Below are 23098 nucleotides of genomic sequence, written 5' to 3'. Positions count from 1 at the left end.
ATTTCATGCAAAGATGGGTACAATAAAGGACAGAAACTGTATGGACCTAACAGAAGCAGAAGATATTAAGAAGAGGTGGCAAGAATATACAGAAGAACTATGCAAAAAAGATCTGAATGAGCCAGATAACCATGATACTGTGATCACTCACCTAGAGCCAGACATCCGGGAATGTGAAGTCAAGTGGGCCTTAGGAAGCATATCTCCGAACAAAGCTGTGGAGGTGATGGAATTCCAGCTGAGCTATTTCAAATCCTAAAAGATGATGCTGTGAAAGTGCTGTACTCAAGATGCCAGCAAATTTAGAAAGCTCAGCAGTGACCACAGACCTGGAAAAGGTCAGTTTTCATTCCAATCTTAAAGAAAGGCAATGCCAAAGAATGTTCAAACTACTGCACAATTCCACTCATCTCACATGCTAGCAAAGTGATGCTCAAAATTCTCCAAACTAGGCTCCAATAGTATGTGAACCGAGAACTTCCAGATGTTCAAGCTGGATTTAGAAAAGGCAGAGGAACCAGAGATCAAATTGCCAACATCTGTTGGACCATAGAAAAAGCAAGAGAGTTCCAGAAATACATCTACTTCTGCTTCACTGACTGTGTCAAAGCCTTTGACTGTGTGGGTCATGACAAACTCTGGAAAATTCTTCAAGAGTTGGGAATACCGGCCCACCTGACCTGCCTCCTGAGAAATCTGTATGCAGGTCAGGAAGCAACAGTTAAAACCGGACATGAAACAATGGACTGGTTCCAAATTGGGAAAGGAGTACGTCAAGGCTGTATATTGTCACCCTGCTTATTTAACTTATATGCAGAGTACATCATGCAAAATGCCAGGCTGGATGAAGCACAAGCTGGAATCAAGATTGCCAGGAGAAATAGCAATAACCTCACATATGCAAATGATACCACCCTTATGGCAGAAAATGAAGAGGAGCTAAAGAGCCTCTTGATGAAAGTGAAAAAGAAGAGTGAAAAATTTGGCTTAAAACTCAGCATTCAAAAAGCTCAGATCATGGCATCTGGTTCCATCACTTCATGGCAAGTAGATGGGGAAACAATGGAAACAGTGACAGACTAAAATCATAGTCCCTTCAGTGTTGGGACCAGATGGATGCCATGATTTAGTCTTTTGAATGCCGAGTTTTAAGTCAGGTTTTTCACTCTCCTCTTTTATCTTCATCAAGAAGCTCTTTAGCTCCTCTTTGCTTTCTGCCATTAGAGTGATGTCATCTGCTTATCTCAGGTTATTGGTATTTCTCCCTGCAATCTTGATTACAGCTTGTGCTTCATCCAGCCTGGCATTTCGCATGATGTACTCTGCGTGTAAGTTAAATAAGCAGGGTGACACTATATAACCTTGATGTACTCCTTTCCCAGTTTTGAACCAGTCCATTGTTCCATGTCCAGTTTTAACTGTTGTTTTTTGACCTGCATACAGGTTTCTGAGGAGGCAGGTAGGGTGGTCTGGTATTCCCATCTCTTTAAGAATTTTCCACAGTTTGTTGTTATCCACACAGTCAAAGGCATAGTCAATGTTTTTCTGGAATACTCTTGCTTTTTCTATGGTCCAACAGATGTTGGCAATTTGATCTCTGGTTCCTCTGCCTTTTCTAAATTCAGCTTGTACATCTGGAATTTTTTGGTTCAGGTACTGTTGAAGCCTGGCTTGAAGGATTTTGAAGACTACCTTGCTTGCAAGTGAGATGAGTGCAATTGTGTGGTAGTTTGAACACTCTTTGGCATTGCCCTTCTTTTGGATTTGAATGAAAGCTGACTTTTTCCAGTCCTGTGGCCACTGCTGAGTTTTCCAAATTTGCTGGCATATTGATTAATGAAAGAAAAAATATAACATTTCACTTCACTGTAGTGAAAGCAGTGCTTAGAAGGGAATTTAGCTGAAAACATAGTAAAAAGGGAGAAAGGTCTCAAATCTATAATCTTCCAGTTTAAGATATTAGACAAAAGACGTGCAGACAGAACCCAAAGCAGGTGGAAGAAAACAAGAGAAGTTAGAGCGAAAATAAATGTAGGCATTCAAGAAAAAAGAAAAACCAACAAAACAATCCCTCTACAGAAATCTGAAAAAACTGACAAACGTGTAGCTAGATGGATCCAGAAAAAAAGATTGAAAATCAGGAAAAGAAGAGGAATTCTAATAACCTCATAGAAATAAAATGAATTCATAAGAGAGTACTATGAATAATTACACACCAACAAAGCTACTAATCTAAATGAACAAATTCCTAGGAGGATAAACTATCAAAACTGTCTCAAGAAGTGGGAGTATAGAAAAGTCTGAGTAGGCTTATGCTATATAAAGACATTGAATTAAAAAAACAAAAATCCCCATGAAGAAACGCTCAGGACCAGGTGACTTCACTGGTGAACTGTACAAAACGTTTCAAGAAGTAACACCAGGCTTTCACAAACTCTTTTAAAAAACAGACGAGGGAAACATTTCCACCTCGCTCTGTGAGGTATTAACCTCATACCAAAACCAGACAAAGGCATCGTAAGACCACTACACAACTATTCTTTTTTATGAGCACAGATGCTAAAGTTATCAACAAAATAGTGTCCAATCAAATCCATCACTGTCTAGAAACCCTCATACACCATGAATATCCCTTATGAATACAGACTCAAAAAGGCATCAAAAGAAAAATACTATCAACTCAAATATACCAGTGCTGAAAAAGTATCATATAGGAACTTCCCTGGTAGTCTGATGGTAAAGAATCTGCCTGCCAATTCAGAGGACGCGGGATGATCCCTGGTCCGGGAATTAAGATCCCACAAGTTTCTGGGCAACCAAGCCCATGCCCCCAGAGCCCATGCTCTGCAGCAAGAGAACCCACCGCAGTGAGAAGCCCGCTCACTGTAAGAACGGCCCCGCTCACCGTAACTAGAGGAAGCCCGCGGGCAGCAGCAAAGACACAGCGCAGCCAACAATAAACGTTACATACCATGACTAAGTGGGGCTTATCCCGGGAATGCAAGATATGTCCAACATATAAAAATAAGTCAGTGTAATACTCCATATCAATAAAAGCGGCAAACACTTGATTATCACTATTAATGGAGAAAAAGAATTTTGAAGATAAAAACAGTAAACACTAGGAGTAGAAGGAAGCTTCAACTATGAGAAGCCCACAGCTGACATGGATGAATGAATGCATGAATGAAAGCTTTTCCCCAAGATCAGAAATGAGGCAAGGGTGTTCAGTCTCACCTCATCAACCCAACATTGTACTAGAGGTTCCAGTCAGAACAATCAGACGGGAGGGGATAAAGAAGGTATTTATACAAAAGGAAAAAGTTAATCTATGTGTAGATGACATGATCTTGTATATTTGTGGTTGTTCAGTCGCTCAGTCGTGTCCAACTCTTGGCGACGCCATGGACTGCAGCACGCCAGGCCTCCCTGTCCATCACCAACTCCCGGAGTTCACTCAGACTCATGTCCATCGAGTCGGTGATGCCATCCAGCCATCTCATCCTCTGTTGTCCCCTTCTCCTCCTGCCTTCAATCTTTCCCAGCATCAGGGTCTTTTCCAATGAGTCAGTTGATGGCAAAGTAATGTCTCTGCTTTTTAATATGCTGTCTAGGTTTGTCATAGCTTTTCTTCCAAGGAGCAAGTGTCTTTTAATAGAGAAAACCCTAAAAACTCTGCCAGATAATTATTAGTGCTGTGAAGTTCAGCAGGGTTGCTAGAGTCAAGATCAATATAAAAAATCAACTATTTTTATACACTTGCAATTAATGATTTAAAATGAATTTAAAAGAACAATTCCATTTATTATAGCATTCCCCAAAATACTTGGGAATAAAAATAAAAGGAATATAAAATTCGTACACTAAAAATGACTAAATAGGAATACATCCTGTGTACATGAATTGGAAAACAATATTATTAAAATGGCAGCACTCCCCAAATTATAGGTTTAATGAAATATCTATCAAAATTCCAGTGATTTTTTGACAAAAATTGACAAGGTGGCCCCAAAAAGTTCATATGGAACTTCAAAGGATCCAAAATAGCCAAAGCAATTTTAATGAAGAATAAAGAGGACTCATGCTTCCCAATCTAAAAACTTACTACAAGGCTAGTGTAATAAGGTCAACTGTGGTACTCACTTAAGAACAGACATACAGATCAGTGGAACTGCACTGAGTTGAGAAATAATCCCATTCATTTATGGTCAGTAGATTTCCGTAAAGGCACCAAGATAATGCAAAGGGGAAAAAATAACCTCTTTCAACAAATGGTGCTGGGACAGCTAGATGCTCACTTGCAAAAGAATGAATTTGGACCCCTGCTTCACAACATATACAAAAATTAACTTCTGTGGGTCTTAGATCTAAATGTAAGAGCTCAAGCTAGAAAATATTTAGAAGAAAACAGCTCTAAGTCTGTGCCCGTGGATTAGGTATGACACCTAAAGCACAAACAACTAAGAAAAAAACAGATAAATTAGATTTCATCTTAAAAATTTCATCACAAAATTAAAAACTTTCGTGTACCAAAAACCAGTATCAAAAAGTGAAAAGACAGCCAACAAATGGAGAAAATATTTGCAGATCACTTATCTGGTAAGGGTCTAATATTCAAAATAGAGAACTCCTACAACTAAATAATAAAAAGAAAATTCAGTTTTTTTAAGTGGGCATAAGGTTTTATTTTTTCCAGACTTCTCATTTTGCATTCGGGTAGAGCCGGTCAACAGCAATGTGTTAGTTTAGGTGAACAGCGAAGGGATTCAGCCGCACACACACGTGAGGATGAAATGATGCCATTTGCAGCAACATGGGTGGACCCGGAGACTGCCACACTGAGTGCGGTCAGTCAGACAGGGGAGAACTATTGTAGGACATCCCTTGTATGTGGAATCTAAAAAGAAAGACACGAATGAACTTACAAAACAGAAAGAGACTGACCAACATAGAGAACAAACTTGTAGTTGCCAGCAAGGAGGGGTGAGAAGGGGTAGTTCAGGAGTCGGGATGGGCATGCACACGCTGCTGAATGTATAACGGTCATCACAAGGACCTACTGCACAGCACGGGGAACTCTGCTCAGGGTTACATGGCAGCCTGGATGGGAGGGGAGTCTGGGAGAGAATGGAGGCATATGATTTTAATAATTTCTTCAAAAAAGATATGTAAGTGGCCAATAAGCACTTGGAAGAATCTTCAGGGCTTCCCTGGTGGCTCAGTGGTGAGGAGTCTGCCTGCCAGGGCAGGAGACACCCGTTGGACCCCTGGTCCGGGAGGATCCCACGTGTGGCAGAGCAACGGGGCCCGAGCGCCACCCAGAACCGCGGCTTCTGAGCCCACGCTCTGCAGCTCCTGAGGGCAGAGAGCTCACGGCTCTGCAACAAGAGAAGCCGCTGCGACAGAAGCTCTCACACTGCAACGAGGAGCAGCCCTCGCTCGCGGCAGCCAGAGAGGAGCCCAGGCCCCGCTCGCCGCAGCCAGAGAAGAGCCCAGGCCCCGCTCGCGGCAGCCAGAGAAGAGCCCAGGCAGCATCGAAGACCCGGCACAGCCACAAATGTAAAATTATTCATTAAGAAAAGAAAGGTATGTATCATTATTTGCCATGAGAGAAACGAAATCACACCCACAACGGAAACCACAGCCATTGGGACGGCTATGATTTTAACAGACGATAACAAGCACTGGCAAGAATGTGAAAATATTGGAATACTTTAACACTGCTAATAGGGCTGTAAAATGATGTAGTCCCTTTGGAAAACAGTCTTGCTGCTGCTGCTGCTAAGTCTCTTCAGTCGTGTCCGACTCTGTGCGACCCCATAGACGGCAGCCCACCAGGCTCTGCCGTCCCTGGGATTCTCCAGGCAAGAACACTGGAGTGGGTTGCCATGTCCTTCTCCAAAACAGTCTTGACAGTTCCTCAAACAATTAAACACTACCATATGACCCAGCAATTACTCTCCTAGGCGTATACACAAGGAGTTGAAAACACATGTTCACATATATAAACTTGTGCATGAACGTTCATAGCAGCACTATTCCTAATAGCCAAAAGTGGCAGCCACCTGAAGTCCACTTACTTATGAATGGATAAACAAACGCGATGCATCTATACAGTGAAACGTTATTCAACCATAAAAAGGAAGACCTTGTACGCGTTACACAAGCATAAACCTTGAAAACGATACACCAGGCGGAAGGCAGGAAGGAAAGGCCACCTGGGGGTGATTCCATTTAGATAGACTGTTCAGAACGGGCAAATCCGCAGAGATAGGGAGCATGTCAGTGCCTGCCACGGGGGTGTGGGCGAGACTGCTCGTGGGCACAGTGTCCCTTTCGGGGGTGAGGGTACTGGTCCCAGGCGGGGCTCTCTCGGCGGGGTGCTGGGGAGACCCTCCTCCTGAGAGGCCACGGCAGGCGCTGGGACAGACAGGCTGCCGGCAGGCCGTGGCTGTGCCTTCCCTAAGAACGGCACTTCTTCAGCTCACTGCTGCCTCTCACTTCCTCTTGGAGGAAAACCGCAGACAGGCCCAGCTGCACCTTTATGGTAAACCGCACGGACCGGCCCTTCCCCCAAGCCCGATTCTGCCAAAAGTACACCCCGGGGCGTCCCGCCTCTCTGCTGTGGTCCGGATCACCGTTTGCTTCCTGAGTTTCAGGATCGCAGCTCACAATAGCATGTCCTGACCATGAGTCATGGGTTCTTTTTTCTTTCTATCTTGAAAATGATTTATTTTGCTCATTTCCCCTACCCTCCGCTTTGCTCTGCCATCTGGCAACTGCTTTTCATCGTGGAAGCGCCCCCCCCCCCCGCCCCCTCGTTTCTGCTTTGTTTGCAGTTCGTTCTGAATCCTCAGTAGATAGTAGCTCTGGGAAAGTTCTCGGTGCTCTGCTCGCGGGAGCAGAAGGTGAATCCAGCAGGTGCCTCAGAAGCGTCTGCTGGTGAAGGAGCTGCACCACGCCTGCGTGTAGGCCTGGCCCCTGTCTCTCTCGGGCTGATCTGAATCATCTCGGCAGGAAGCAAGATGTGCATTTCTGAGATGATTTCTGCTTCCCTGGGGCGGCGGCCGTGGCCACATCCGGAACCGCGTGGCGCCGCCAGCTCACCCCTCCTGGGTCTGCGCCAGCATCTGGTGGGAGAGGTCCCCGTTCTGTTCCAGGGGGACCTCCCGGGTTTCCTCGGGAATCCTGATTTGTGTCTGCAAATTCCCTGCAGGCCGGCCTGATTCATTCCAGGCCTTTGCAAGCAGGCAGTGAGTCAGTGGGTCTTCACTTCTTTCCCACGTGAATGATTCAACACACATTCCATGCAGAAGAAAACGGGCGCAACAAGGTCAAATAAATAGGCGAGGTCTGTGTGGGGAAGTGCAAACCAGGAGGCCAAGAAAGCAACGGCCAGTCTGACGCTAGGATCTGTGCTCTTTATTATCCTGCCTGAGAGCCAGAGAAGGGTCCAGAAGGCCACACTGTGGGAGATGGGCAAAGAATCTCATTTTTCGCTTTGTATAATTATAACAATTAATTATATATTATATATATATGCACATACTGCTTTAAAACACCTAATTTATAACGGAGATGAAACTAGCTATATCTTGAAGAGGCAAATCACATAAAACTAACTATCCATTTTCTTTAAAAAAAAAAAAAACCTATCCATTTTCCACTTTAAAAATGATCTGAGATAATTACTAGGCATAGAGTCAAAACAACTTGGAAATGTTGGACACAAGGAATACCGACACCAGTGGCCTGAAAACGGTCTTCACACACTAAATACGATCTTACATCTACAGTTCACTCTGTGGGAGGTCCTGCTCTGGCTGTGGTGGGCTCTCCAAAGACACCTGTCCAGTGACTGGATAAAGTCTGCATGCGCCAGCCCCAGGCCGCTCCGGCCACCTGTCTGCAAGGAGAAGGCCCTAAGTTCACAGCATCGCTCCATCCCTCACAGCTGGGCAGCCAGAAGGCGCTTGCCCAGAGCCAGCGTGATTTATTGACGTGCCTGGAATCCCTGGATGAGACACACTGTGCCCAGGAATCCTATTACTCATCTGTTCCCATCGCTGCCCTCTCTTCAGCACTTTTTCCAGCCTCTCTCTCTCTCTGGGGCACAGCCCTCTTTCTTTCCAGTAATGCTGAGGCCTGCCTGACACATTCCGATCACTAGCAGAAAGGCAGATTTGAGAAAAGCTTCCCCTCTGTTTTCAAAAGCTGCCTCAGGCTCCACATTGCTGGGGCCGCTGGTGGCTGTGGCCTGATCGGTCTGAATTCTGGCCACCGGCAGGGAAAAGTCCCCACGGCAGCCATTCTAAGATGGCTTTTGCTTTGAGTGTTCTTACCCTCGATAATGTTTGAGGCTTGTGAAATACCCGTATATGCTGGGAGTCACTTGATCAACAAGAAAAAGCACACACAACACGCAGAACTAGCCGTCTTGTGGACATGTGAAATATAAGCTGACGTTTATTTTTGTTTGAGCTCTTAAAACAATTGTGTGATGAAAGATCTGCTGGGGGAAGAGATGGCTTGAAAAATAGAAACGAGTATAAAATACCAGAAAATACCTCACTAATTTCCACCTAAGAGGGAAAGACCCTGGCGCAGCCTGTCTCCCTACCTCCTCCCTGCCTCCCAGATGGGCTCTGGGGCAAAGAGGAGGTCCCACTGCCGTGAGCTTCAGCCTGTGCCGGTGTGTGTATGTGGGGGGCATTTCCCACACCCCTAGTCCTTCTCATACAATCGCCCGTAGAGAGCTGCCGTCACCAGCCCAGAGGACAGTCCCCTCTTCTTCAGGAAATAATGATCACTCTCCCAGCCCAGCTGGTCAGGGGTTTCCAGCGTCATCCCTGAGGTCAGAAGCATTGGAAAGATATAAGAAGTACTGAAGTTCCCCCACAGGTGAAACTCGAACATCCCCGTGGCCTCTGTGATCTCCTGCCCACACGTGTCAAAGCCAAGACCCCCACACTTGACCAGGGCACAGACTTGGACATAGTAGGTGCCATGCACGGTGTGAAGACCATCGAAGACCCCCAGGGCATACAGCTCCTGGGACACAGTGGGCCTCTGGTAAAGCAGATGACAGCAGAGGCCGTTTGCACAGACGTGGACGTGGCCGTCCCTTCCCCACACGGGAACCAGGGTGAAATTGTCATACATCATCTCAGAGTTAAACGTGGGAGAGGCATTCGTGGTTGATTTGGGGGCCGCATCACAATGGACGTCCTGGGCATCCTTCTCTGAGTAGGGATCCCCTGCCAAGAGTTCTAAAAACTTCCTGTGGAATGGGTCCGTTTTCCCTGTGGCATTCCCTGTACTGACGAGACCCGGTGGGTTTTTGGCTACCTCAGCAACTATGAGGTGACCTTCAGGGCTTTCCATGTCGTGGTGCCAAGAGGACTTCAGAGGGCTGTGTATGCCACTTCCCGTCATCCCCAGAGATGGGTGGTGGGTGTTCGCAGCCAGAAAGTTGATGCCAAAGGCGATGGCGAAACCTCTCTGAATCTGAATGGCTGCCAAGAGTGGGAGCTGGTTCATCCAGGCAGTCGGATACACAACGTGCTTCACCTCAGAGTCTCGGAGGAGCCTGACAGCAGGGTCAAAGAACAATATGTCAAAGCAAGTGAAGACGCCGAACTTGCCAGCGAAGGGGGTGTCGAAGACTGTGTGGTCCACCTCCAGAGGGGTGTCGAACGCTGCCTCAAAATAGAGGTTATGTTTGCGGTAGCGGTCAACCAGGGTTCCATCACTGCTGAACACAGCGTTCGTGTTAAACTGGTATCTCCCATCACTCGGGCACCCTGGGTCACTGCTATGACAAGGCTGCTTTGTCCCAAGATTGGCCACCAGGAACATCTCTCCCTTCATAGCCATGCAACTCAGGCGCTGGAGGACCTAGAGGGGGAAATAAAAGTGTCAACGAAGGAAGTTTTAAACCCTGCCTTCTTCTTATAATCTTATAGTAGTACCTGTATTATGTCCATAATATATAAACAGCTAACACAAATCAATAAGAAAAGAGTACCCACCACTGAAAGCACGCAGAGAATATGAACAAGCGGGCTACAGATGAACAAATACAAATGGCCAACAGACACCTGAGGAGACGCTCAGTCTCTTTAGTAGTAAGGACATACAGATTAATATGATAATGAGGTGTCATTTCTCACCTCCATAAGACTGGCAAAAATTAAAAAGACTATTCTATCTCTCACTGACCAAAGGACAGGCAAACAAGCGCTCATGTGCTGTTACTGGGGATGCAAAGTGCAACAAAGTCCTTTAAAGGGAAAACACCGTGCTCTTGAAAAAATAATTTTAGATGTTTATCCTGGCGGGGGGGTCCAATCAGTGTGGCAGAATAGGGGGATGTGGAGCTCACCTCCTCACACATACACATCAAAATACACCTCCATCTTGAATAATTCTCACAAAATACCTGCTGAATGCTGGCAGACCATTTTAAACACCCAAAATCATAAGAGAAATCTCCACACACCGGATAGAATGAAAGAAAAAAAAGCCGGGGTGGGGGTGGATTGGGACGGGACTTGCACCCCTAAGAAGTAGCTGTGAAAGAGGAAAGGGTCGTACACCCTGGAAAGCCCCTTCACCAAGACAGAAAGGGACGGTCCAGCCACCAGCCTGCACTAGAGACATGCATGCACCGATGTCTGCAGCAGGGCTGGGTGCTGAAACTCAGGCTTCAGAGGATAGCCCGAGGGCCAGGACTGCAGAGGGCTGCACGCAGACAGCCTGAGGGGGCTGCAGCACGGTGGGGGGCAGGGGTGTATGCGGAAGAAGCCTGGGCCGGCCACAGAAGTGAAGAGCCTTTGTTAACAAACGTGCAAGGCGAGGGTGGGCCTGCCGTAGGAGCCTCAGTCTTGGCACGCTCATGGAGGGCTTGCACCCCCATCAAAACCCCACTGTGAACGCACACCGCCCAGAGGGGTGGGAGGGGTGGGCCCACCACAGCAGCCTCCGTCTCCCTGGGCGCTGACGACAGCGTACCTCTGCAAGCTCTGCGGGAGCGCCCGTGGTCGCCCGCATGTAGCGGCAGGAATCCGAGCCCTCCCCCTGCCACTGTGCGGGTCACCCCCCCACTGCCCGCTCCGTAAGCTCAGCGCCCCGGGACATCCCAGGGGGCAGCTCCCGGGCCTGGGACGGGTCCGGCCTTAGCGGCCGTGTGCTTGTGGGGACATGCACACGGGGCCCGGCAGGGTGCGGCTTGCTTCCGCAGGTCCCGCAGCAGATCCAGGTGTGCAACTACTGTGCTCGGGATGCCTGACTTCAGCGGAGCTGCGCTGGCCTTGTGAGAACGCCACCCGAGGGACACCAGGGCAGGCTGCCCGTGTTCCCGTGGTTGAGAAGGGACGGAGAGCAGTGCCAAGAGCAGAAGGCTTTGTACGCCTGCGCGACAGGTGACAGGTGACACCACGGAGCACACTCAGGGAGGACAGTGCTGGCAGAGGAATACTTAGTGGCTCTCTCCCAGCAGGAGTGCTCCAGCCCCCCTCAGCTCCCCGGCTCCCTCACACCCCAGCTCAGAAATGGGTCTGGGGGCTTCTGTCCCAACAGCTCGGGAGCAGATCTGGCCCTCAGTGGGCAGTGACAACCACTGAGCAAAGAGGAGGCCCTGCTCAACGTCCAGCGCAGGCTCTGGTCACCACGACGCCTGTCATACCTCCTATCCAGGGGATAATGACCAATATAGACCTAGGGAAGAACAGCAGGCATCTATACCAAAGACAGCCCTCACACCAAAAATACCAAACCCACATAGGCTACCCAGGGAGGCTACCCCATAAAGCTAGACTAGACCTCCAAGACCACAGCAGATCACTGTTTCTCCTAAACTCACAGAGCAAGAGAAATATAAGTCAAATACAGTGGAGGAACCATTCCCAATTAAAAGATCAAGAGAATTCCCCTGAAAGAACAAACAATGAAACAGACCTCATCAGCCTAATATACACTGGATTCAAGAAGGAGATAATGAAAATACTGAAGGAATTAAGAAGAGCGATTGATAAAAATGCAGATTACCATAAAAAGGACCTAGAAGCTATAAAGAGGAGCCAAGAAAAATTAGAAAACTCACTTGTCCAGACAAAAGCTGAGCTAAAGGCAATGAATAGCAGATTAAATAATGCAGAAGAATGAATAAATACTTGGAAGATAGAATAATGGAAATCACCCAATCAGAAGGGCAGACAGAAAGTCAAATAAAAAGAAAAAAAAATGAAAGCAACGTAAGGGACTATGGGATACTATGGGCTTCCCAGACAGCGCTAGTGGTAAAGAGCAATGCAGGAGACACAAGAACCATGGGTTTGATCCCTGGTTGAGAAGATCCCCTGGAGAAGGGCATGGCAACCCACTCCAGTATTCCTGCCTGGAGAATCCCATGGACAGAGGAGCCTGGCAGGCTACAGTCCACAGGGTTGCAAAGAGTAGGACACAACTGAGCGACTGAGGACACGTGTGCACACAGGATAATATAAAGTGTGCCAATCTAAGCATAATAGAGACTCCAGAAGGAGAAGAAAAACAAAACAGGATCAAAAATTTCTTTGAAGAAATTATGGCTGAAAACTTCCCAAAATGAAAGAAAGAAACAAATATCCAGATATAGGAAGCAAAGAGAGTCCCAAACGAGGCGAACGGAAACAGACCTGCACCAAGACATTCTATAATTAAAATGACAAAAGTCAAAGATAAAGAGAGGATTCTAAAGGCAGCAAGAAAAAAACAGAGTTAATTACAAGGGAACCCCCTAAGGCTATCAGCTGATTTCTCTACAGAAATGGGCTTCACTGGTGGCTCAGAGGGTAAAGCATCTGCCTGCAATGCTGGAGGCCTGAGTTCAATCCCTGGGTCAGGAAGACTCCGTGGAGAAGGAAATGGCAACCCACTCCAGTATTCTTGTCTGGAAAATCTGAGAGATGAAGAAGCCTGGTGGGCTACAGTCCATGGGGTTGCAAAGAGTTGGACATGAGTGAGCAACTTCCGTTTCTTTCTTTCTTTCTCTACAAAAAAGTTGCAGGCCAGAAGGGAGCAGTAAGATACACTCATAAAAGAGTCTTAAGAGTTTTAAAAAAGTCTTAAAAGGGAAAAGTCTGTACTTCCCTGGTAGCTCAGCTGGTAAGAAATGTGCCTGCAATGTGGGAGACCTGGGTTTGATCCCTGGGTTGGGAAGATGCCCTGGAGAAGGGAACGGTTACCCACTCCAGTATTCTGGCCTGGAGAATTCCACGGACTTCAGTCCATGGGGTCGCAAAGAGTCAGATACGACTGAGCGACTTCCACTTTCACTTTTCACAGGATAGTCTACCCAGCAAGATTATCATTTAGAATAGAAGGAGAGATAAATAATTTCTCAGACAAGCAAAAAACTAAGAGAATACAGCAATACTAAACCTACCCTAAAGGAAATATTGAAAGGTCTTCCCTAGATAGAAAAGAAGCAAGAATCTATGGAAAAGAGAAAATCACAACTGGAAAGTAAATCACTTCAATAAACTATTATACAGGTTTTTTAAAAAAAATCAAAAATTTTGTGAAGGCAATGAACAGCAAAAGAATAAACATGAAGATGAAAAAGAGGACATGAAAATCATAAAATGTTGGGGAGGAGAGTAAGAAAAAGTAGATTTTTTTCTCTGAATGTGTTTCAACCCATGTGACTATAAGTCTAATGCAAGGAGATGTAGGAAGGGGTTAACATACTTGAAAAACAGGGTGACCACAAATAAAAAACATACAATAGAGTCACAGAAAAACAAAAAGAGAACGTAAGTATAATACAAAAAGAAAATCATCAAATCACAAAAAGAAGAAGAAAAAGGAACAAAAAAGAAATTAAAAAGTCAACTAGAAAATAAAGTCTACAATGGCAATGAATACATATCTATCAATAATTACCTTAAATGTCAATGGACTAAATGCTCCAATCAAAAGAAAGAGTGGCAGATTGGGTTAAAAAAAAGTGCTTACAATATCCTGCCTACTAGAGACTCATTTGGGCTTCCCTGGTGGCTCAGAGGTTAAAGCATCTGCCTGCAATGCAGGAGACCTGGGTTCGATCCCTGGGTTGGGAAGATCCCCTGGAGAAGGAAATGGCAATCCACTTCAGTATTCTTGCCTGGAGAATCCCATGGACGGAGAAGCCTGGTGGGCTACAGTCCACAGGGTTGCCAAGAGTCAGACACGACTAAGCGACTTCACTTCACTAGAGACTCATTTTAGGACGAAGGACAAACACAGATTGAAAGTGGGCGATGGGGACTTGCCTGGTGGTCCAGTAGTTAACACTCCTCGCTCCCAGTGCAGGGGCCCAGGTTCGATCCCTGGCTGGGGAACTAGATCCTGCATGCTGTGACTAAGACCCACCACAGCCAAATAAAGATAAGTTAAAAAAACTGAGGGGATGGGAAAATATATTTTATGCATATGGAAATGACAAGAAAATGAGGGTCACGATATTCATAGCAGACAAAATAGATTTTAAAACAAGGACCATAAAGAAAGATAAAGAAGGACACTATATAATGAGAAAACAATCAGTACAAGAAGAGGATATTACACTTGTCAATATATATTCACCCAGTATAGGATCACCGAATGTTTAATGCATAAAACAAATGCAGACATAAAGGGAGAAACTGACAGGAATACAATAGTAGTAGGAGACTAACAGCTCACTCACATCAACGACAGATCTTCCAGACAGAAAATCAATAAGGCACAGCAATCCTAAATGATACAATAGAACAGTTAAACTCAATTGATATTTTTAGGACCTTACATTAAAAAAAAAACCAAAAACATTCTTTTCTAGTGCACATTGAACATTCTCTAGGATTGACCACATACTAGGGCACAAAATAAGCCTTAAGAAATGTAAGAAGACATAAATTATTTCAAGCATCTTTTCTGACCACAATGGCATGAGATTAGAAATCAACCACAGAAAAAGAAATGAGAAAAAAAAAAAAAGGTTACATGGAGACTAAACAACATGCTATCAAAAACCAAAGGGTCAATCAATTATGAAATCAAAGAAGAATCTTAAAAATACCTTGAAGCAAATGACAATGAAAACACAGCCATACAAAACCTATGGGATGCAGCAAAAGCAGTCCTTAGAGGGACATTCATAGTGATACAGGCCTTCCTGAAAGTCAGAGGCTCCCTGGGTGGCCCAGGGGTAGGGAGTTCACCTGCCCGTGCAGGAGACACGGGTTCAATCCCTGGTTCACAGAGGATCCCACATCCGTGGAGCAACTGGGCCTGTGGGCAACAACTATTAAGCCTACGCTCCAGAGCCCGGGAACTGCAACTACTGAGCCACGTGCCACAGCTGCTAAGGCTGCACGCCCTAGAGCCCAGGCTCCACAGTCAGAGAAGCCGCTGCAGTGAGAAGCCTGCATGCTGCAGCAGAGAGGAGCCCCTGTTCACTACAACTAGAGAAAACCCACAGCAACGGGATCCAGCACAGCCAAAAACAAAGAAATAAAATTTTATATATAGCCCCTAAAGGCATTAGAAGGAAGGAAATAATAAAGATGAGAGAGGAAATAAATAAAGATTAAAACAACAACAGAAAAAAAATCAATAAAACCAAGACGTGGTCTTTTGAAAGGCTGAACAAAATCAACAAATCTCTAGCCAAGCTCAACAAAAACAAAAGAGAGAGAGAGGACCCCAAATAAACAAAAGAAGGAAAAAGAAGAAATAACAACTGATACCACAGAAATATAAAAGACCAGGAGAAAATACTATGAACAATTATGTGCTAACAATTCAGACAACTTAGATGAAATGGACAAGTTTCTAGAAACATACAGCCCACCACAACTGAAGCTAGAAGAAATAGACAATTTGAACAGACCAATCACAACAAGTGAAATCAAAGACACTCTAGGAAGCCACCCTCAGCCTGATACTAAAACCATAGCCACTACCAAAAAAGAAAAGTACAGGCCAATATCTTTGATGAATATACATGGAAAAGTTCTCAACAAAATATTAGCAAACTGAATCCAGCAACACATAAAAAAGATCATATACCACAAGTGGGCTATTCATCCTAGGGTCACAACCCTGAGTCACAGGATGGTTCAGGGTACTCAAATCAACATGTGATACATCACACCAACCAGAGACAAAAACCACAGAAAGAGCTTTTGATAAAATTCAACATCCATTCATGAAAAAAAACTCTCACCAAAGTAGAGATGAGAGAGAGAGGAAACATATCTCAACTTAATAGAAGCTACTTATGACAAACCCACAGCCAATATAACACTCAATGGTGAAAAGCTGAAAGTCTTCCTGCTAAAATCTGGAACAAGACAAAAATGCCCACTCTCACCACTTGTATTTAGCATAGTATTGGAAATCCCTAGTAACAGCAATGACAAGGAAAAAAAAAAGGCATCCACATTGGAAGGGAAGCGGTAAAACTGTCATTTTATGCAGATGACATGATTCTGTTTACTGGAGTGGGCAGCCATTCCCTTCTCCCAGGGATATTTCTGACCCAGGAATCGAACCCAGGTCTCTTGCATCACAGGCAGATTCTTTACCTCTGAGCCACCAGGGAAGCCCAATACTATTAAAAAAAAAAAAAAAAAAAAAACCCTAAAGATCCACACAAAAACTACTAGAACTGATAAACAACTTCAGTCTGGTAGCAGGATACAAGATTAACGTACAGAAATCAGTTGCATTTCTGTACACTGAAAATACATTATCCAAAAGGGAATGTAAAAAAAAAAAAAACTCTTTTAAAATTGTTTCAATAAAATAAAAATACTTAGGAATAAATGTGACCAAGGGGTCGGGAAAGACATATGCTGAGAATTATAAAACATTAAGAAAGAAAACTAGAGATGATTTAAAGAAATGGAAAGATATTCCATGCTCTTATATTGGAAGAATTAATTTTGTTAAAACGGCCATACTATCCAAAGCCATCTACAGATTTAATGTGATCCCTATCAAATTATTCATGACATTTTTCACAGAACTTGGACAAATAACCCTAAAATTTGTATACAACCATAAAAGACCCAGAATTGTCAAAGCAATACTGAAGAAAAAGAATAAAGCAGGAGGCATAACCCTCCCACACTTTAGACAAGACTACAAAGCTATAGTAATTAAAACAGTGTGGTCTTAGCACAAAAATAAACACGGATCAGTGGAACAGAGAGAGCCTGGAAATAAACCCACTTGCTGCTGCTGCTGCTGAGTCGCTTCAGTCATCTCCAACTCTGTGCGACCCCATAGACGACAGCCCACCAGGCTCCCCGTTTCTGGGATTCTCCAGGCAAGAACACTGGAGTGGGTTGCCATTTCCTTCTCCAATGCGTGAAAGTGAAAAGTGAAAGTGAAGTCACTCAGTCGTGTCCGACTCTTAGCGACCCCACGGACTGCAGCCCACCAGGCTCCTCCATCCATGGGATTTTCCAGGCAAGAGTACTGGAGTGGGGTGCCATTGCCTTCTCCGAAACCCACTTACCTATGGTCAACTAACCTTCGACAAAGGAGGCGAGAATATACAACAGAGAAAAGACGGTCTCTTTAGGAAGCAGTGTTGGGGAAGTTAGACAGCCACATGTAAGTAAATCAATGACCTTCACACCACACACAAAGTAAACTCAAAACGGCTTAAAGACTTAAATATAAGACATGACGCCATAAAACTCCTAGAAGACCACGTAGGCAAGCATTTCCTGACATGAATTGTAAACCAATGTTGTCTTAGGTCAGTCTCCCAAGCTGAGGGGAAAAAAGCAAAGTCAGACAAATGGGACCTAATCAAACAGCTTTTCTACAGCCAAGGACACAATACAAAAAGTCAGCCTACGGACCAGGAGAAAATATTGCCAATGATGTGACAGACGATGGCTCAATTTCCAAAATACACAAACAGCTCATACAATGGAACAACAAGAAAAACCCAATTGAAAAATGGCCAGTAGACCTAAATAGACATTTCTCCAAAGAAGACACATACAGATGGCCAACAGGCACATGAAGAGATGTTCAAGATTGCTAGTTATTAGAGACAGGCAAATCAAAACTGCCTCACTCCAGTCAGAATGGCCATCATTAAAAAGTCTACAAACAACTGCTGGAGAGGGTATGGAGAAAGGAGAACGCTCCAACAGTGGAGGTGGGAATGCAAATTGGCACGGCCGCTGCGGGACACACTATGGAGGTTCCTCAAAAAACCAAAGGGACTTCCCTGGTGGCCCAGCGGTTAAGACTCTGCCTTGCAATGCAGGGAATGCGGGTTTGATCCCTGGTTGAGGAACTAGGATTCCACAGGCCACGGAGCAACTAGTGTGCCATGACTAGTGAGCCCGTGAGCTGCAACTAGAGAGTCTCTGTGCTGCAAGGAAAGGTCCCGCCGGACACAACAAAGATCCCAGGTGCAGCAGCCAAGACCCAGCACAGCCAGAGGACCCAGCAAGCCCACTCCTGGGCATGTACCTGGAGAAGACTAATCCCAAAAGAGACACACTCCCCCGTGTTCACAGCAGCGCCACACACAATAGCCAAGACGCGGAAGCAACCTAAGCGCCCACTGACTGACAGAGGGATTAGGAAGATGTGGTGCGCATACACAGTGGGAGGTCACACAGCCATGAGAATGGAGTAATGCCATGGACAACAACAGGGATGGACTCAAGAGATGATCAGAGTAAGTGAGGTGAGTCAGAAGGAGACAGACAAGCACCACACGCTATCACTTTGATGCGGAATGTAAAATAGGACTCAGACGAACTTATCTATGAAACAGGGCTTCTCGCGTGGCCCAGATGGTAAAGCGTCTGCCTATAATGCGGGAGAGCAGGGTTCCATCCCCGGGTCGGGAAGATCCCCTGGAGAAGGAAATGGCAACACACTTGAGTGTTCTTGCCTGGAAAATCCCACACATGGAGGAGCCTGGTAGGCTACAGTCCATGGGGTCACAAAGAGTCGGACATGACTGAGTGGCTTCACTGGATGACACAGAAACAGGCTCACAGATACAAAGAACAGACTTGCAGGGGCTGGGGAGGTGGGGTGCGGGCTGCAGGAGAGCCGGGGAGGCTGGGTGCGGGCTGCAGGAGAGCCAGGGAGGGGGGCTGTGGGCTGCGGGAGAGATGGGCTGGGAGTTTGAGGTTAGCAGATGGTGGCTGGGGAGGTGGGGTGCGGCTGCGGGAGAGATGGGCTGGGAGTTTGAGGTTAGCAGATGGTGGCCGGGGAGGTGGGGTGCGGCTGCGGGAGAGATGGACTGGGAGTTTGAGGTTAGCAGATGCAAACTGCTGTCTATAAAATAGACAGATGAGGTCCTACGATACAGCACAGGGAACCATATTCAACATCCTGTGATAAACCAACACGAGAAAGAACATAAAAAACGGCGTATGTGTAAGTGAACCACTTTGCTGTACAGCAGAAATTAACACACGGTGAATCAACCATACATCAACGAAAAAACTTTAAAATAAAAACGATGTCAGTATCTGCTGGATGCATAGACAAGAATATATTAATAGTTGGAGGTGCGTCCAATCATTCATAGTTTTCTCTAGAAAGCAGGGTAGGATGGGGCATGGGGCGTGCTGAAGTGGACTTGCATTTTTTTAAGTTTTTACAATAATTTAATTATTGATTTTTGGTTGTGCCGAGTCTTTGTTCCTGGGAGCCCTTCTCTCCGGCCGCAGTGAGTGGGGGCTACTCACTCTCTGGCGGCAGTGTCGGGCGTCTCGTTGCGGGGGCTTCTCTTGCCATGAAGAGGGGGTTCCAGGGGGCTTGGCCTTCGGTAGCCGCGGTCCCCGGGCTCCGGAGCGCTGGCTCAGAGGAGGAGCCGCTCTGCAGCACCATGGGGTCTTCCTGGACCAAGATCGAGCCTACGTCTCCTGCAGCTGGATCCTTTACCACTGAGCCACTGGGGAAGCCCCGCTTTTTTAACTTCTGTTTGGTCTGTTGTTCTAACACATATTCATGCATTCCTTGGTGACTGAAAACCACAACGAGCCGCAGGTGAGTAAAGGCCTCGTAGTAGCGGACACTCTAACTGTGGGGCACAGGGAGCTTCGGCTTGGTTTTCAGGATCTGAAGGGCTCTGCACGTCCTGGCTCCTGGCCCCTGGCCTGGCCCAGCTCCATGTGCCTCCTGCCCCCTTAGGAGGGAAGCCAGGCCCCTCACTTACCTCCGTGTCATTGAAGCGGTGGGGCTCCAGGCACGGGTTCCACCTGACTGAGTGGGGAGATGGCATGAAGTCCAAGAACGGGTAAATGGATGTCCTTGTAAAGTTGAATCCGTGGATGCCGTCTTCTGGAAACACTATGATCTGTGCACCCTGTAAGTCAAAACATCAGAGGACAGTCTGTCAGCAGATGCCGGAAGCAGCCCGCATGCCTCCGACAGCCGACCCGCAGCCGCTCAGAACCAGGGACCGGAGGGCCAGGGATCTGAGCCTTGGGGGGAACAGTTCACTGGGTCTGACTCTCAGGGAACCGAGACAGTGTCCTCCTGGAGCCAGGGACGTGCCTGGGGCTGGTCGGGGGCAGTGGGGACAGGTAAGCCTGGCCGGAGGGAGCGGGGTTAGGAGCCGGGGTGGTGCCCTGGGGGCTGCAGTGGGAACTACAACAGGCCCTGAACGCCATGCTCAACACACATGCTACCAATAGTCCAGTGGCTTTCAGCCTTCACTGCGCTTCTCCGTCAGGCAGGGGAGCTTCTTAAAACACACTGGCTGTCCCAGGGTGATCCGGCGGCCCGTGCCTAGAATCTGCTTCTGTCGGCTATGAGCAGGTCCCAGGGACAGAGTTTGTCTACAGGGCCCCGGGTGACTCTAACGTGCAGCAGAGGTGGGCCTCCCCTGGGCTGGGGGGTCAGGGTCGAGCTGATTTCAGCATAGGAACCAGGACTGGGGCCTAACTTGCGTTTCTCTCCCTGGGAGTTAGGAGACTCCGCTTAGAGCCCTGGGCCCCTTACAGGCCTCTTCACAACTGGGGCAGCCCAGGGGGATGGCAGCTGCCTGAGACAGCCCGAACAGACAGGGCCAGGCCCTTTGCAGCCGCTCTCTTCTTACTGGGCTGAAGGTGCCAAGCCTGGAGCCTCAGCCACGGCGAGTGGTGGCGGAGGGCGGCGGGCAGGCACGAGTCATCGAGAGTAACAGGCAATCTGAGTCACTGATTTCCGGAATGCACTGCACACCCTTATAACTTTTTCCTGGCTATATAAAACCCATGAAAGCTTATTTGTAGAACATTTGGAAAACAGAAATTATAAAGGAAGAATTCCTAAGCCTGTATCATGAAGATAGGAATTGCTAACATCCTGATTTCATTTTTTCCCCTCTCCGTCTATGTGTGTGTGTGTGTGTGTGTGTATAACTGAGACAATAAAAAACATACAGTTTTCTATCTTGATGCTCTCACTACAGAACCATCAAGACTACAAAGATGCCAGGACTTGCCTGGAGGTACAGTGGGTAAGAATCCCCCTGCCCATGCAGGGGACGGGTTCAGTCCCTGGTCTGGGAGGATTCCCTGTGCTGCAGAGCAGCTGAGCCCCGGCACCACGTCAACTAAGCCCATGCTCCTTGGAGCCTGCAAGCGCCGTGTACCCAGCTCGAGTGCTGCAGTCACTGAAACGCGAGTGCCTACAGCCCACGCTCTGCAACAAGAGAAGCCACCTCGATGAGAAGCCCGCACACCCGCAACGAAGAGTCGGCCCTGCTCACCACAGTTAGAGACAGCCTGTGCGCTGCAGTGAGTCCCGTGCAGCCAGAGATAAATAAACAAAATTATTAAAAAAAAAAAAAAAACTACAAAGACACCTTCAGAAACATCACTTGTATTAGACACTGGATAATATTTAAGAAGACGCCACAGTTTATCCTCTGTTGCTGGACAACGGTGGTGACCACCTGCCTACAGGGCACTCAAAACACTTTCTGGATGAGCACTGTTCACAAATCTTTGATTGGAACTCTGGTATTTCTTTATAAATAAAGCTTTATAAGTGAAAATACTGAGAGTCAAACATAGGAAAAAAATTTAAATTCTTAACATACGTTGCCAAATAGCCTTCCAGAAAGATCACAGCAAAATTCATTCCCTCCGGCAGAAAATGCGTTTGGTCATCTTACTGCACATTAGAAAGGAAAATTATCGCAAACTCAGAAATAAACAAGATGAAGAATGTCTGTCTACATTCTCTGTATACGTATGTGTTTCCACGGTAGAGCAGAGTACTGACTGACAAGCGCATTGGAGGATCATTTATCTGGTGAATGTACCATTGTTTGCCTTTGCTGTTTAACAAAACATCACCCTAAAGATGATGTTTTATTGCCCTGTAGGACTAAAGAATCCTCCTGCAATGCAGGAAACCTGGGTTAAATCCCTGGGTCGGGAAGATCCCCTAGAGGAGGGCATGGCAACCCACTTCAGCATCCTTGCCTAGAGAATCCCAGGGGCAGAGGAGCCTGGCGGGCTACAGTCCGTGGGGTTGCAGAGAGTGGACATGACTGAGCGAGTAAGCACAGCGCGGCACAGGGCAGCATTAGCCAGTTTTGTCTCTATTAGCAGATTCATTTCCACATTCATTTGGCTGATGGATACACTCACATCTCTTCCTCAAATTCTCTTTTGAGCCAGCTTTACCACCTTACTGGTTCCTTGGCTAATTAATGAGTTAAATAAAACCTTTGACACATGTCCATTCTTCTCTATGTGTAAGAGTCACGTTTCTAACTTTTTGCAAATTATACTTGGACAAATGTTTTTCCTTTATTAAAAAGCTTTGAAAGCACTGAATGGTTACCTGTGGAAAGTAACAGTTATGTATACCTATTAATATTAAATTGCATGTCCTAACTACATGCCTGCCAGGAATGAGGACTCAGACTGGAGCAGAGGCAAAACTCGGGGTCTGATGCCTTCTAGGAAGCACTCTGCAGGCCTGACAAAGGGCTTGAGCAGTTTCCTGATACAGCAGTAGCCCAAGAACTCCTGAGGAATTCCGAGTGCCAACCCAGGTGAGCTCCCAGCCTGATATCTTTAAGCATGACTCCTTTTCTTCA

The 23098-nt window shown here is 46.4% G+C and overlaps 1 protein-coding gene across 2 annotated transcripts in view; it reads right to left on the bottom strand.

The window, feature by feature from the left end:
* Window positions 1-4678: 4678 nt before the first annotated feature.
* Window positions 4679-23098, bottom strand: part of BTD (biotinidase) — a 43932-nt gene continuing 25512 nt past the window's right edge. The window contains exons 3-4 of one of the 2 annotated variants that reach the window (XM_055569974.1): window positions 20216-20365; window positions 4679-4897 (exon numbers count right to left, since the gene is read on the bottom strand). In XM_055569974.1, coding sequence (XP_055425949.1) covers window positions 4868-4897; window positions 20216-20365 — 180 coding nt within the window. In that variant the 3' untranslated portion in view covers window positions 4679-4867. Of the gene's footprint in view, window positions 4898-7253; window positions 9898-20215; window positions 20366-23098 lie in introns of those variants that run through there. The other variant, XM_055569973.1, reaches the window with a different exon arrangement.

This window comes from Bubalus kerabau, chromosome 2 (assembly GCF_029407905.1).
Source record: "Bubalus kerabau isolate K-KA32 ecotype Philippines breed swamp buffalo chromosome 2, PCC_UOA_SB_1v2, whole genome shotgun sequence".
Taxonomy (NCBI): domain Eukaryota; kingdom Metazoa; phylum Chordata; class Mammalia; order Artiodactyla; family Bovidae; genus Bubalus; species Bubalus kerabau.
This window is presented reverse-complemented; position numbering and strand designations above follow the sequence as displayed.